This window comes from Hibiscus syriacus, unplaced genomic scaffold (assembly GCF_006381635.1).
Source record: "Hibiscus syriacus cultivar Baekdansim isolate YM2019G1 unplaced genomic scaffold, ASM638163v2 tig00110895_pilon, whole genome shotgun sequence".
In the NCBI taxonomy this organism is placed as follows: Eukaryota; Viridiplantae; Streptophyta; class Magnoliopsida; order Malvales; family Malvaceae; genus Hibiscus; species Hibiscus syriacus.
The window spans coordinates 2,071,032-2,088,456 of record NW_024062903.1 but is presented as its reverse complement, the minus strand read 5'-3'; the positions used below and the strand labels follow the sequence as shown (position 1 = coordinate 2,088,456).

General features: G+C 30.7%; 1 protein-coding gene across 1 annotated transcript; it reads left to right on the top strand.

The window, feature by feature from the left end:
• Nucleotides 1–5,227: 5,227 nt before the first annotated feature.
• LOC120145847 lies at nt 5,228–6,799 on the top strand. The gene has a single exon (XM_039159574.1). The coding sequence runs from the start codon at nt 5,510–5,512 to the stop codon at nt 6,635–6,637; it is 1,128 nt and encodes a 375-aa protein (XP_039015505.1). The 5' UTR covers nt 5,228–5,509; the 3' UTR covers nt 6,638–6,799.
• The last annotated feature ends 10,626 nt before the right edge of the window (nt 6,800–17,425 follow it).

Sequence of the window (17,425 nt, the reverse complement as noted above, 5' to 3'; positions counted from 1 at the left end):
TTCTCTTAGGTGGTGCAAAACTTGATGAAGCCTGAGTTCTTTTAGATGGTTGGGTTCTTTGATTCCCAAACCTTTCATTTTGAGCTCTCTCTAAGGCTTTAGCACGATTTACTACCTCTTGAAACAAGGATAAGTTCAACACTATCAGTATCTCTTTTTAAACTTGGGCGTAAGCCCCAACAAACCACTCGCAAGCATCTTTCTCTGTAGGCACTATCTCTGCTGCAAAGCGACTTAATTTATTAAATTTGCACTCATACTCATATACAGTGCAGTCCAATTGCTTCAGGTTCAAGAATTCTTGCTTCATTTGCCTGATAAACTGGTCTCCTATATATTTGTGTTTGAACTCTTTTAAGAATAAGGACAAGGTCACTTCATCACTTGTCATTCTCAGAGTGACGTTTGTCCACCAGTTTCTCGCTTGCCCACGAAGCAAGAGGACCACTCCATCTAACTTCTCTACATTAGAACAGTGGAGACCATCTAACATAATTTTTACATCATTAAGCCAAAGGTCCGCAACAACAGGACCTTCTTCGACTTCACCTTTAAACTCTGGAGCTCCTAAACCCTTCAACTTCTTTGCAACATTCATTCTCGGAGTTGAAGTAGCAGGAGGTTGGAAACGCGCCAATACTGCATCTAATGTTCTGAATAACATATCTTGATCAGTTACAGGCACTTCAGAAGGTGCCTGTTCTTCACCTTGCCTGGCCAGGGCAGGTGAATTACTAGTTTCAGTGGGCCTATCATCTCCCGCTTCACTTCTAGAGCTACCATGTCTGGACATCTATAAGAACATAACCATATCGTTCTATTAGCAAAACAACATACTTACTATTATATCAGATCAGAAGTTTTCACTATTTTGTTGGCATGAATACTTTATAGGACACTCTAGACTCCAGTTTATGCCGAGAATCGACTAAACCGTAGCTCTAATACCATTAAATGTAACACCCTCAACCCGTACCCGACCTAGATACGAGTCTGAAGTGTCACATTGACTTTTAAACTTTGACTCTTGACGAAAGAAAATCAAGGAAATTTAAAACTTTCATTAAAATAACATTGTTACTTTACAAAAGTTAACCAAAACAAGACAAAACTGATCAGAGCATTTGTAACAGACATTTTTCTTACATGCCAACACTATACACAACAAAAGACATACTTTATCCGTTACTTCTGATCTGATCTTTTAGTAGTGCTGCTGTTCTTGCCACTCTATTTCAGCTCGTCCTGATTCTTGGTACCTATGTGTAAGTCACTTACACGCTAAGTCATAGACTTAATGAGACATATAAATATAATAATAATGCATTATGTATGAATATGAACATGCAATCTATCCATTCAATCATGTCATATACAATTCAATGTAAACAATAATAATATGGTAACATATAACTATAACAATACAATTACCATTGATAACCTTTTATAGTCCCATGTACATTTTTGAGAACTCAAGGTATTCGAGTACATTGAGGTTGTGCACTATGCTGTCACCACAGCTCGTATGGGTCCTACTAGGGGCTATGAAAATTTGTCCCGAAAGACCTATGTACTATATTTGTCTCGAATGACCACTCCTTAAGAACCATATACATATTCAAGTGGATCAAATCTTTCTCAAAAGACACTGTAAATGTTCCAAATGATACATATATGTCCCGAAGGACAGCGTTGAACCCTCGGCTCTTGGCATGCCAACTATACCTATAGCTCTCATATCTTATAACATGGACATTATTCTTATATTTCATATGTTCATGTATTCATGTCATTTCTCTTGTGATCATATAACTCATATCACTTACCATGTCACATGTGTATTTAAATCTATTCACATATATCATTTATCAAATCATATGAACATATATACTTTATGCATATATCATAATAATTATCATGTATGCATGTTCATAACTATTGTGATATGAAAATCAGCATAGGAATTAGACTTATCACAAGTCTTATTCCATTGTACCATACTTCTAATATGTACTCACCTTAGCCTTGCTTTGACTCGATTCTAATCCTTCAGTTGTTTCGAAACGAGATTACGTTCTAAATCTACATATTAATACATTGATACATATCAGTATACTAATTGATATATTCTAAACTATCATTCCTTAGGCTAATAAGAAAGCTATTTTTATCTTTCAATGAAGGTATGCATCGATGCACTACACCATGTATTGATTCATCCTTTGATAGGTGCATCGATGCACTGTCTATGCATCGGTGCATAAATCCTATTTGATGTTTGTATTTTAAGCGGGTGCATCGATGCACTCCTTATGCATCGATATACTAATGGCATTCGATGTTTCCATTTTTAATGGGTGCATCGATGCACTTCCTGTGCATCGATACACACATGAACAATTTCTGGAAATACCCTTGATGCATCGGTACACATTGAATGTGCATCGATGCACATAGCCCAGAAATGTCATTTTAAGCTCGAAACCCATCAACTCTTCACTCAATTCTTCTATTTTAAGCCCCTATCATGACATTAAACTCAACTACTATTACTTAAACCAACTTATATCCATATAAACCCTCTTTATCTTCCATATCTCATCATGATTCTTAAATTTTAAGAATCTTACCAAACTTTCAACTTTGTTATTAATCCTTTCCAACTTCACAAATCTCCTATTCTTATTGATGGCAAGTCAAATTCAACTTTCAATTCTTATTATAAACTCTATTTCAAGATTTCACTCAAGAACTCCAACCCTTTAATCTTCCCTAACTCCTTTATCTTTTGATTTTAAGATAACTTAAGCTTTCCTTAAGCTTAGTTATACTTTAATGATCATAACCCAACCTTAATTTAACCAGAAATTATCTAAATATAAAACTCACATTTGCCTGGCTTCACACGTGAAGAAGAAGAGAAAGGAAGAAAACTCTGAAAACCTCTAAACTTTGTTTCCTTCCTTCCACGTGTATCTATATACACCATTATTAAATATTTTTTCTTTGCAATTGACCATACTATCCTTTCATTCCTCATTCTTTTCAATTTAATCCTACACCACATTTCTCATATAAGTCTTTAAACAATTCAATTATTCTAATTAAATCTCCAGATTTTGAAATCTTATAATTTAGTCACTAACCCGGTATTGATGATGTTATATTTAGACAATAAATTGCCTTCTCTTTTTTTACAAAAAAAAAAGAGTGAACCATTATATAATTTTTTTCTATTTCATTATATATTTTAGACAACTAGTAACCCATGATCCAAAATCAAATTCTAAAAATGGGATAGATCACACCAATAAGTACTTTACCCCAATACAACGCTGAAAGATAGGAACAAAAACAATGAGTTTCAAAGGTTGCTATTGCAATTGAAGATAGTTTTAGACTTTTAGGTTTTGTTTAAGTGTGGTTGAAACATATACTAAGGAAATTGCTCCTAATTGTTTAAGTGTGATTTTTGTTTTATAAGGAACGTGGTTCAAATATAGTAATAAGAATAATGGGGTGTTTGAAAAAATAGAAATTAGAAAAAAAATTTGGGGTAAATTAGATATGAAATCATTGTTCAAGGACCTATTTTGGCGTAAAATGAAATATTAACATTTTTGTTAACGTTATCACGTCATTAATTTAACGGAAATAACAATAGAGTGACTATTTTGTTACAAATCGATAACGTTAGTGACCATTTTGTTACATATCAATAACATTAGCGACCGATTTTCTATTTTTGAAATTTTAGTGGGGAAATGAAAACTTACTCAAACATTAGTGACCATTGGTACAATTTACCCAAAAAGAAAATATTAATTTTTTTTAAAATATATAAAATTTAACTTTAATTTTCTTTTGATACTGTGTAAATCAATGTTAAATGTATATAAAATCTATTAAAATATTATTTAAATGTAAGGTTTGGTTTAGTGATATTGTGCTTTCAATTTTTTCGTGTGACCTAGGTTCAAAACCGTCCGTAGGCATTTTCATTTCTTTTATTTTCTAGCATTAACTAATTTATAAATATATATACATTATGTTATAAAACATAATCCAAATGTAGAAGTTGGTTTAGTGGTTATGCATACAAGCTTGGGTTCTTAGGTCATGAGTTTGAATCCTCCCAACTCTCATATTGTGCCTTTGCTTGTAATTTAATTTTCTTGGCGACACATGTTACCATCTGGTTAAAAGATAAATAATTAAATTAAATAAATTAAAATTATGATCAAATTGATAGAATTTATAAGTATTGAGAACCAAATACATAATTATGTCAATTTTGTTAACTGTCACGTAAGCACTTTCGCTAAATGTTAACGCAATTGGCTATATTGAAACTAATTAATTAGGTAAGTGATCATATTGACGAAATTTTAAAAATCATAATCATTTCAACACCAACACATAGTTAGGTGGTCGTTCAAGTAATTTACCTTGTATTATTTAGTTTGAAAAGGGATACACATACAACACACTCAAATTATAAGTAGAATTAATCAAATACAAATCAATTAAATTAAATTAAAATAAATTTTAACTAAAATGAATTTTAACTTCACCTCAAATTTAAATACAGATTAATATTATTCAAACATCAACCCCAAAATGTATTAGTTGGTACCGATATCATTTTTATACGTGGATTTAAATAATAATTTACAAGTGATTAAAAAGGTTAATATTATTTTATTCGTATGAATTTAAAATTTGATATTTATCTTGAAATTATAAATTTTTGAAATTTTTTATTCAATAAAAAATAAGAACAAATATATAATTTTATGTTAGAGGCGAATTTTCAAAATTTAATATCCTGTTGTTACTGGTGTTCGAACCCAACACCACTAGAAATAAAAGTAATTTATTTAATATTAAGGTAATTTGATTTGTGTTTTAAATTTAAAATTTAATATTATTTTTGAGGATTAATTTTATATTATTATATATTAGTTATCATACAATTTAAATTTGAAATTTAATGTGACATAAATTTTTATTACATTGACATTAATGTAGCAATAAGCATATATTATTATTAAGGCAACTCCCTCTCCGTTGATCTCTCCCCATCCCATTCACTTTGAGTTTGATCCGCTGCCAGCCATCGCCACCTCTTCTCCAATTGCTTACCCCACCCCGCACTATCTTGTAAGGATCTTCTTCTTAGTGGAAAGCATGTGTTTGATGAGATATCTTCCTCTCCCATCTTTTCTTTTATAAAGAAAACACAAAAGCTTAAATAACCCTAATTCAGATCACCGTTTACGGTGAGCAAACCAACAGAAACAAAAAGAGGAAAGAAGCCGTTGTTTTTTCGTGCCTGGAAACTATAATAGAAAGTTGGTTTTCTTTTTTAAAAGGAGATCAAGTTCGATATCAGAGGAAGGGGAAACTTTAAATTTATTATACAAGGATGTTCTTTCTTTTCATTCATTTCTTGCCTACTTTTTCACTCTCTTCATACTTGCTTTAACCCTTTCGATTTCTTGTTTCCATGGATTCTGGTAACAGTAGTAGCATGCAGTCTTCAAGTGGTGGTGGTGATGAAGAGTATGACTCAGTTTCGAGGCCTGACTCAGTCCCAGCTTTTCTGAACAACACTTCAGGTCATTTTAATCCCTTATCAAATCAACACCCAGACCAGCCACCTACTTTATTTGATCCTTCTGCAAATTATCTCAACCCTTTCTCTCTATCTCTGCCAAACAATTCTTCACTGCTGAATTTTGTCGGGGTTGGTCCTCGGATGAGGCTAGGGTCTGAACCCAACGCCACTGACCTCGGTCAATACTCGTCTTTGTCGAGCCAGTTTATCTTAGCCTCACAAGGGCTTGATCAAGGTTCATTCCCGAGCCCATCATCGATGCAACCGAGGTCAGCTCATGACAATGGTGTAAAGAACCCGAAGAAGAGGACAAGAGCGTCGAGGAGAGCACTGACTACAGTTCTAACCACTAACACAACCAATTTTAGAGAAATGGTGCAAGAATTCACTGGGATCCCAGCACCCCCGTTTTCTGGTTCGTCGCATTCTAAAAGGCTCGACCTTTTCGGATCTGGTTCAGGTTCTCTGTACCCTTTACGTCCTTCGGCTAAAAGGCTTCACACGGCTCCATTTTCATCATCATCTTCTCCTTCATTGTTAAACAATCATTTACTTGATGCTGCTAATACAAGCAATACGGCCACCATGGCTAATGCTTTCAATCCTTGTGATTTAGGCTTCCTAAAGCAGCCTCAGAACATGCAAAACCAGAGCCAAATCTTATCGGTCCAGTTCTTGCTAGACCCTCCTCCTTTACACCCATCTCTTAGTTCGCCTGGCTTTGGTGTGAAGCCCCCTGGAAGCTCACCCATGCCTTCCGGTGATGAACTGGGGTTGAGTCACGGTCATTTTACACCAGAAGTGGCGCGTTCGAGGATCGAGAACAACTGTAATGATCATGGCGTTGGATTGAACGATGGGAATTATGGTAGCAATGAGCATAATTCACAAAGAGTTAACAGCTGCAAATTGAACTACTCGGCTTCCTCGTCAGCTTTCCACCATGACAAGGGATTGGAGAATGTTTCATCAAGAGCTGAAGGTGCACTCGATTCATGGATTTGTCCTGCAGACTAGAAATCACACATCACTACTAAACTTATTTTGCAGAAGAACGAGAAGGGTTTATTTTCTTTTTGTTATTTTAGAAAATAATTATTTCTTAAATCCATTATCACACTTGTATTCTGTCAGATATGTATTATCCTCCTTTTATTGGGATTAAACATTTACTAAGATATACAAAAAGAGTCATATATTATCCTCCTTCCTCGTACCTTGTCTACCGGGAGAAATTAAATAGATCGGTGCTTTTAATAAAATACAACGTCTTTTTGTTTTCTATTCCTTAAATTCCCCCAAACCCTAAAACCCCATGCCATGCCCCAATACCTGGTGGTCCATTTCCCCAAGTGCTTCAAAATCTCTTGGGAACTGCTCAATCTTTATTATGTGACTAAAGTGAAAGAGAGATGACCAACTACCTTCCCTGCCCGTTCTGAAAACCTTTAATTTTTAGGATCAATTACCTATTTGATCATCCATTTGTTACTTGGTTTTTGTTTAGTCATCCAATAATTTTAAAAAAAAATTATACTTAATGTTAAGTTTTAGTTCTGTTTTGATCATTTTTTGGTTAAAAAATTAATAGTAATTATGATGATGTGTCACCACAAAATAATGCTACATCAGTATTGGAAAAAAGTTAAAAAGATACCTCATTAATATGAAACAATCTAAACGAAACAATAAAAAAATTATAAGAATAAGTGGTGAAAATTGTATTATTATTTCAATATTAGTTTTGTACAAATCTTTTTTTTTAACTCCACATTTATAAGCACAATTAATAGATATCATGTAGAACTCTAATGAATATTATAATCTTAATAATAAATTATATTAAAATTCTATCTTATAGATAGAAATAGACATCCACATAAATAAATATTTATAATACTTATTAATATTACTATTATTTTTAATACTAGGTGATTAAAATATAATATTAAATACAATTTTAATGAGAAAAATTAAATAATCCTATTTTTTTAATCTATTCATCTTCTAATAGTTACAAGAAAATAAATAAATACAAGAATTTGTTCTTGTAATTAATTTATTTTATGTACAATCCCAATAATTCCTCAAAGTTTCTCTTGGGTAATTTATTGTTAACTTGTAGTATACTTTAAACAATTTTCTTCGTTGAACCGTCTTTATTTTTTTTAATTTATCTTAATTTTATTTTAACATTTGGTTAAAAATAATGTAGATATTTATAATATACGGAAGTTATTTTAATCTAATTTGTTTTATTTATAAATATTAAGATTTGAAATTTTAATATTATTTAAAAGATTTAATATTTTATACAAATTAAGTGACATCGGTGATAAATAAATTGTTATTATTGCTTGAGATGTCAGTGGTATGAGTGTTATATATCAAATGATTGTGAGTTATTTTTGAACATATAATATCTTGTACTTATCTATAATTAATATAAACTTTTTATTAACTATAAAGATAAACTAATATTTAATTTTTGAACTTCAATTTTTTTTTCTTATTGATCCCAAAATATTTTTCACATTAATCAGTGAAGTTGGGGTTTAAATCATTTTAATGATATAGCATTACATAGTTATGCTACATGACATAATTTTAGAGTGTCATATCACAAAAAGAATTAAAACTGAAAAGTAATCAAATTCAGTAGAAAACAAAAGATTTAAGAACTAAATTAAAAAGAACATTAAATTCAAGGACTAAATATTCATTTAACCCTTAGCTAAAGAAAGAGGGGATGGTGCGGAGCAATCGACGGCAAGATTGAAGGAATCCACACCTCAACTGCCGCAATCATAAACAAGTTAAAAAAATGCGGCTTCGTATTATTTCAAGAACTATTATCATTATTCTCCTTATATAGATTTGATTAATACCCTAAACCAATCTCTTAAATTATGATTAGTTTTTAAGGCAGCTGCCCTTCATGTTAAGGTATACTCCAACTAACGATCGGAACTGTAGGGTAGCGTTTTCATAAGGCAATTTATTGAAACATAAAAAGAGATGTACACTATCTATGGCCGAAGGGTTAAATTAAAAAATTGTTGAATACTTTTTTAATAATTTTGAGGTGTTTATAAGATATTATTTATTAGGAATATTTTTAAATTGTTAATAATACATATAATCTGTAAACGTAATTACTTGAATTCATGATTTTTTAGAGATAACATTATTCGATTTAAGTGAAAGCACTTGTTGAAAGCATGGGAAAATGATTAAATACGAGAAATAGGGAGACGAGTAAGAAGATAAAGAGGGAGCAAATAACAAGCCTATCAAGAAAAAGAAAAGATGATGATGAAGTGTTTGGAAAATAAACCAAGTGACACAAGGGGATGATTGTTCGCAATCATGGTGGCCCATGCCAGGGAATGATCTGGTTTTAGCAATCATGATTGTTTTCATATCACTACCCACTCATCCATCCACCCTTCGAATAAATATTCCATCCGAATTTGATATATTTTTTTAATTCAATCAAAATTTTTATCATAAAATCAGATCGGGTCACATGTCGGATGAAACTTTCTTAAATTTAATTCAAATAAGATAACATATGAGTAGATGTTATACTCGGATCAAATTCGAATAGACCAAAACTTGACTCAACTTGACGTATGCTCATCTTTATTCTCTTTCAATTCACTCCTTTGAGTCACGTGAGACAGACTACAGTTTAGATCCTCAAATCATTTAGAAATATATCAAAATAATAAAATAAATACAAAAGTACAAATTAAAACATCTTTACACTTGGTCCCAATCCTTTCTTTGATCACAAATAGAACCGAGGTTGAAGTTGGGAATTTTGGCTGAATCAAAGTTACATTTTTTTTTGTTAAAATGATTTAAATAGATTTATTAATTCTCGGGAGAGTCTAAAAATATAATTTGTTTCCATCAACTAATATACTAATGTAGACTAAATTAAATTAATTAATTTTTGAAGGGACTAGAATTACAATTTCACCGTTAAACAGGGCCAAGCCGTCCTGGATTAGGAATGGCAAGCGGGTACAATTTCGTAAATTCCGTACCGCATCCGCTCCAATTAGGGCGGGGATAGGTATAATTTTAGTGGGTAGTGGGCGGGTGTGGATTTAGAAAGTGGTACACGTAGCGGGTAGTGGGCGGGTAATGGGTTTAAGACCTTACTCGCCCCGCATCCGCCTGCCCCACATCCACCCGCCCCACATCCGCCCGCCTAGCTAAATATCTATTAAATTTTGGACCATTATGAATTTAGGTATAATTTTAGAGACTAATTTATAAATCCTAATATTGTATAAGATATAACTTTCAGGTACGTTTCTTCCCTTTTTACTTGAAATTTAATTTTTGCAAGAGCCATTTTCGTAGTCATTTCATTTTAAGCTCCTCTGCATTTCGTTTTAAGAGTTTAATTTTTATTTTCTCGTACTGACTTTTAATTATTTTTTAGATTCATCTCAATGTTTGTTTTAAGCTTAATTTCTTAATGTTATGCAAATTTGTATATTGTCACTGAGCACCCACGTTTAGGCCAACAGAGTCAGATCGTTGATTCTCAAACCTCCATTTTTAAAGCCACTGAATAGAATTAAGTGTTAAGAGATTCAATGTCTTCCTTGTGCTATATAACTTTCCTCTATTCTTGTCCCCGAAATTAAATTTATATTTTTTTATCTTTTACTAACTGTAGAGTTGTCATTAGAATAATGACATAAAATTTTATAAAGAGTCAAGTAAGCATCTTTTCTTTTTTTTTTTTGGGATGTGTCAAGTAAGCTTCTTTAGTTTGTTATAGTAATATCATTTATCTTTTTGCTTCTAATCTCTATCGAGAATCTTGTTTTAGGCACCTCTTAAACTATATCTTGAAATGAAACACCAAATTTACTGCTTTTCTTACTATTAACATATAAATAGAGGAGTAAATGAATGTTCTACCCACATCTTTCACATTTATTTATGATAAGTAAATGTATTGAAGAGAAATCTTTGTAATGATATGGTTTTCTTATCGTTTATGGTTAAAAGGTTGCATTTTTTTTCTCATTTAAAAAGTTGTATTCTCCTTTCTGGAGAGCTGCTATTTTAGGAGGTCTTAAATCATCTTAGTTTGCTTCGACAAAACTTAACTGTTCTCAGCTTTTGTTTTGGTTAAATTCGATGATATTTTCTTATGATTTTGATGGAATAGTTTAGTTCAAAGAAAGCAGATGATAGGGAAATATAAATATATAATGTTCTTGAATCATATGCTTGTAATTCAATTGCCCTTTCCTGTTTTACTAAGAAAACATAGTTTTCTTTTTTTTTCTAATCCAATATAGATTTTCTTGTTGGATAACATAGTTATAATTTCTAAAGCAAACCGAAGATACGAGAAGTTTATTGCCAAAAATATTTATTCAAGCGAAACATGATCTGGAAGCCCTATACTGAGTTGTCACCGATCGTTGGCCTGAGCTTGAAGTACGAAACAATACACACATATATGATGCATCCCCTATTAGGTGGGTAGTGGGTGTGGGGATGAATTTGAGAATGTACCCACGTGGGCGGGTGTGGATTTAAAAAATTTAACCCATCATGCGTGGTTGATTGAAAAATATTAGGTGGGTATGTAGATGGGGGAGGGGGTATCCGCACCCGATCCGCCCGTTTGCCATCCCTACCCTGGATAGGACGTGGAGGAACAATAAATTTTTATGGGCAAAGCGAAGATTAGTTAAATTGTTGTGGTTCGTCAATTCCGTTTGCCATCCCTACCCTGGATAGGACGTGGAGGAACAATAAATTTTTATGGGCAAAGCGAAGATTAGTTAAATTGTTGTGGTTCGTCAATTTTAATATCTAGGTAACTGATGTTTGTTTTTAAATTTATTTTTATTTTACTGTTAAATATAATTGAATTTTTTATAATATTTAATTTAGGGTTAAAATTATTAAGTGAAATAAAAATATTCTTCTTGTATTTTACTTTTGCAATAATCTTGTTTTAGAGTTCTATTATTTTACAATTGATTTTTTTTTTGGTCTTGTACCATATTATAGTACTAGAAGCAGTTTGTCAATTTTAATACCCAAGTAATTGATGTTTTCTTTTATTTTTATTTTAATGTTAAATATAATTTAATATTTTATATAGTTGAATTAAGATTTAGCTGCTAAAGAGATGTCGTTTTAAATTCTGATGTTTTTATTTTTGAATTTTTATTTTGAGATGGTGGTAATTTTATTTTGATGTTTTCTTCAATTTTGATATATTATTCGATTGAGATGATTTCGTCGATTTTATTTTAATATGTACTTTAGCATTTTTACATAGTTGTATTTGCTATGGTTCTGATTTTAGAGTCTTTGTGTTACTTGGGGCATATGTTTCCAATACTACGCTACAATGTATGTATTAATTATGATGGTTTTATATGAAGAAATTGATCCAAATACAACTATTGAAAATTCAGGTAATCATTATTTTAATTAACATATTAGGTACATATTTCTTTGTAGGAAAATCTTTGAACTTAGCATGTTCTAACTTATTTATTTATTTTTTATTATTCTAAAATTAATATCTTCATTCTATAGAACCAATCAATATATCACAAAAAAGAGTACAAGGACCAAGTCGAGATAAGGGGCTAGAAAATCTCATTAAAGATAACAATAAGTTGATAGTAGAGATACCAACAAAATGGAAAAATATGAAGGATAATGATAAACTTTATACCTAGAGACTTAAAGTGAGTTTAATTACTTTAATATTTCTTAATTTTTAGTATTTATGTACTTGTTTTATATAATTATATATTTTTTATGTTTTAGTCAAAGTTTGATATGAAATTAGATGCTGATTATGTGAAGAGTTATGTCATATTAATTATGTCAAAGTTGTCAAGAAATCATCGACATAAGATTCATCTGCACTTCAAAAAAAATTCCAAATGATGTTGTTGCATGCCAAAACAAGCCGACACAATATAACTTGACACGAAAAAATTGGGAGCAACTTTGTTATTTGTTTAGTGATCCTAAATATCAGGTATGAATATTGCATTTTGATTTATGTGAATGATAAAATTTTACTTTTTAATTTTTATAATAAATTATAATTTAAATTTATATACGTTTATAATTGAAGAGGAGGTGTGAAACAAATGCACAAGTTGGAAGAAATGTCAAGTTAACTCCTAACCAAGGATCTCGGGCTTTTGTTTGCTAGTCGATACGCTATGGTAAGTTACACACTTTTGAGATTTATTAAAAAGTCATTTTTTATATTCAAATCTAATAATTATTTTTCATATCATATAGCGAAAGGATGATAAAGAACCCAATACGATGTATATCTTTAAAGCAACTCATTATTCCAATGAAAAAGGATGGACAATATCTGAGTCACAAGCAACATATGTAAGAATTTCTAAAACATATCAAATTATAATTTTTAATATAAAAAATATTTTTCTTAAGGGTAACTTTTTTTTAGGAGAAAATGGTAGAATTACAATCAACTCCAGTTGAAGAAGGAGGAGAGCTTAAGACTATTGATGATATATTGGATGAGGTGCTTGGTACAAGGTCAAAATATATTTTCGGACTTGGATATAGGCCGAAGCCTAACAAAAAAGATCAAAGTGCAAATACAATCGACTTTGAAAAGCGTTTGAAGAATAAAGAAGATAAACTTAATAACTATAAGTCGAATTTTGAAATGCTTCAAACTCAAATGGAGGTTATGAGATTTGTTTTGTTAGTTGTCATAATTCAAGTGCCTTTAGTTCAAAATTAAGGTAAACAATATAGTTAATCAAATAAAATAATTACATAATTTTAATTATGACAATTAATATGTTAATTATTTTTGTAGCTTCAAATGGCACCACAAACTCATCATCAACAGAATCACAACCAACACAAGATTTAGATTGAGATTCTCGCAACAATTTATTCCACAAGTCATATTATGATCATGTTATTTTTATTTCCTTTAAACATTTAAGTGTTTTTATATTTATAAAAAGAGAATACTTATGTTTTCTACTTAAACATTTGTAAAATTTTTATTATTTTACTATAAGTGAACTATGTTATTTTTTTAGATTAATATAATAATTTCATTTTAATATATATTGTCATATTATAGTGGCGATCTTTATTTTTTCACTATATTAGAGAAAATTCTATAAGGTGACGTTATGCATAATCATCATTTAAAATACTATTAGGTAACATCATATTATGCCACTCAAAATGTGCCAATATCTCTTTCGTCACATATAGGTTGATTTTAATGCATTATTTGTGACGGTTTAAAGTATTAATAAAAAATATTATATAATTTAGTGACCTAACTAATTGTCATGCAATATAAGTTATAAAATGACGTTATGCATGTGTCATTCATAATACTATTAGGTAACATTGTATTACGTCACTAAAAATGCGAATTATCTCTTTTTTCACATATAGATTGCTTTTAATGTATTATTTGTGAAGATGTGAATTATCAATAACGAAATTTTATATAATTTAGTGGTATAACTAGTTGTCATTGAGTATCAATTGTAAAGTGACGTTATGGATAAACGTTATTCATACTACTAATAGGTGACGATGTACTACATCACTAATATTGTGACAACTTTTTCTTTCGTCACGTATATAGAGAAATTATTTTGTTATTAGTAACGATATAATTTATCAATGAAGAAAATGTATATCATTTTGTGACATAATTAATTGTAAATTGAATGCAAAATATAATGTGACGTTATTCATTAACGTCACTATATGTTTAATAATACATGACGAAAACTTATACATCGTCACATTTGACATTTAGTGACACACTTAGAGTGACGTTAGCTGTGACGTCAATTTTTATGTCACAAAATACAAATACTGACGTAAATGTAAGTTTTAGCGGCAATATTTTAGATGTCACAAATTGACAAATTTGTTGTAGTATATCATTTCATTGTTACTCCTAACAATGAGTATGTCATCAACATATAAACATAAAGTTACATATCTCATGTTTTTAGTTTTGACATATACACATTTGTTACACTCATGTATCTTGAAGCCGCTTGTCATCATTACACTATCAAATTTCTCATGCCATTGTTTTGGTGCTTGTTTAAGTCCATACAAAGACTTCACCAACCTACATACTTTATTTTCTTGACCTAGAACTACATGACCTTCAGGTTATTCCATGTAAAATTCTTTGTCAAGGTCCCCATTCAGGAAAGCTGTTTTAACATCCATTTGATGTACATCTAGATTTTACAAAACAGAAATTGCAAGTATCATTCTTATGGATGTATTCTTGATACATGAGAGTATGTATCAAAGTTGTCAATGCCTTCCTTTTTTGGTATCCTTTTATTACCAATCTAGCCTTGTACTTATCAATTGTTCCATCTGCTTTCATTTTCCATTTGAAAATCCATTTAAAATTTAGTGGTTTAATCCTCGGATGAAGATCCACTAATTTACACGTATGATTTTACATGATGAAATCTATTTCGCTCTTAATAGTTTTTTCCATAAGGTGCCTTTAGAGGATCGTATAGCTTCTCTATATGTTTAAGGTTCAGCCTCCAACATAAAGGTTAAGAAGTCTATCCAAAGGATTTTTCAACCCTTGCTTGTTTACTCCTTCTTAGCTCTATCTCAGTTTCAGCCTCTTATTGATCAACTAGACTATCCTCATTATTGGTCTCTAAAGTTCATTTTATTAAACTTTGATAAACCTCATTAGATTTACAAGAGAATATATTTTCAAAGAATGAAGCATTCTTTGATTCCATTATTGTGTTCTTGTAAATCTCATGATTCTTTAATTCATACACAAGAAATTGATATGCATTGCTATATTATGTATAACCTATGAAAATACAATCCGTAGTTCTTGGACCTATTTCATTTGCTTGGCAAGACACCCCTACATTTTCAAATGTATGTAGGAAGGTTTCTGACCTTTCCATAATTCATATGATGTCTTGTATTTTCACTTCATGGATAATATCATGTTGTGACCAATGTTTAACATATTCACCATCACTATCACTTCTTACTATCTTAATCTATTTATTAAGTTCGTTTTCAACTTCCTACTTATAGAGTATAAATTTCTCTACAGCTTTATCTTTGCTCTTAAGAAAATATATATAACAACACTTTTGCTATCATCAATGGACGTAATAAAGCATTTATTTTTCCTCGTATGTGCCACTATTACGAATTTTAAGAACTTGACCACTAAAATTTCCTTAGTGTCAACATCTTCCGTTTCATATTTATGGTATAATGTCATCCATAATTCTTTAGCCATTTTAAACAATGTACACTTCATAACGTGCATCAGATAAGGCTTTGAGAATGTGATTACATCTTAGAAAACCATGTTTTCCAAGCTTTGATTCAAGACTTTCAAGAAATAAAGTCAACAACTTATTTCTTTTACAACGTAGAATCATACTTTATTCTCAAGAAATAAATCCAATGATTTAATTTCTTTTACATACAGAATCATACAAGATTCTATAAAAGTAAATTTAACTATTTATCTTCTAAAAGATGAAATCCATCAAGATTTCCAAGAAAATAAATTTGATGTTTTATTTTTCTTTTACTAAATAGAATCATCTAAGATTCATAAGAAAATAAATTCAACAATTTATTTCCTGTTCAAAGTTAGAATCAACGCAAGATTCTAAAGTGAAATAAATTCAAAATTTTATTTCTCCTTTTCCAATGTTATATCTTCTTAAACAAATATATCAAGGCAACCATATTCTGATTAACCATTAGAAATAAAAGGAACTAATCCTTTAACATTAACAACTCTGTAACATCCCAAAAGTTGGGTCAATGACCAAAATAGAATTTTTGGTAGTTTAATGATCAATCTCAGAAAAGATTGAAAGTTTAGGGATTCGAATGAAAAGTGTTGATATTGGATTTAATAACAAAGTTTGAAAGTAATAAGGGTACTATGGTCATTTTTAGGGAAGATTTTTATTTCCCTTTATAAAGGGAAATAAGCACGTGGGAAAGGAGATAATTTCTCCAGAGCATTCTTCAGTCTTCTTCTTCTTCCTCTCCACCGTGAAGCCTTGTATAAGGTAAGTGGGTCTTCAGTTGGTTAATTCTTTTGTTTTAAAGCTTGTTTTGATTCTTGGGATGTTAAGAAAGATTAAGGAAAGCTTTAGGTGGCTTAAAACTCAAAGATTAACAAGTTATGAGAAATTAAGAAAAATGAGTTTTTAAGTGAATTCTTGAAATAGAAGGAGTTAATATATTTTGAAGTTAAATTTGACTTGTCAAGGGTTAAATTAAGAGATATGAAGTGATAGAATGAGTTTTAAAACATGTTGGAAATTTAGTGTGATTCTTGAGTGCCATGTAAAGGATAGAATTTTGAGGTTAAAGAAGTGATTATGGAGTAGAAATGAGTTTAAGTATGTATATGAAAGTTAGGAATATTTAAGATGGTGAAAGATGAAGATTCGAGATGAAAAGAGAGTGAATTTCGTGCTTAAAATGGAATTTCTGGGTTGTGTGCACCGATGCATCTTCAATATGTATCGATGCACTCTCAATAAATGAACATCGAATGAAATTAGTGCATCGATGCACCCCCTACAGAATAAACATCGAAGGTGATTTGTGTACCGATCCACAGGTAGTGAATCGATGCATACGTTAAAGAATGCATCGATACATTGTAGAATGCATCGATGCATACCTTTATTAAAAGATGAAATAGCCTTTCTTTTAGTATAGAAG

Bases quoted from the DNA above. Each gene is read 5' to 3' on its own strand.
- LOC120145847 (XM_039159574.1), top strand. From the start codon at position 5,510: ATGGATTCTGGTAACAGTAGTAGCATGCAGTCTTCAAGTGGTGGTGGT.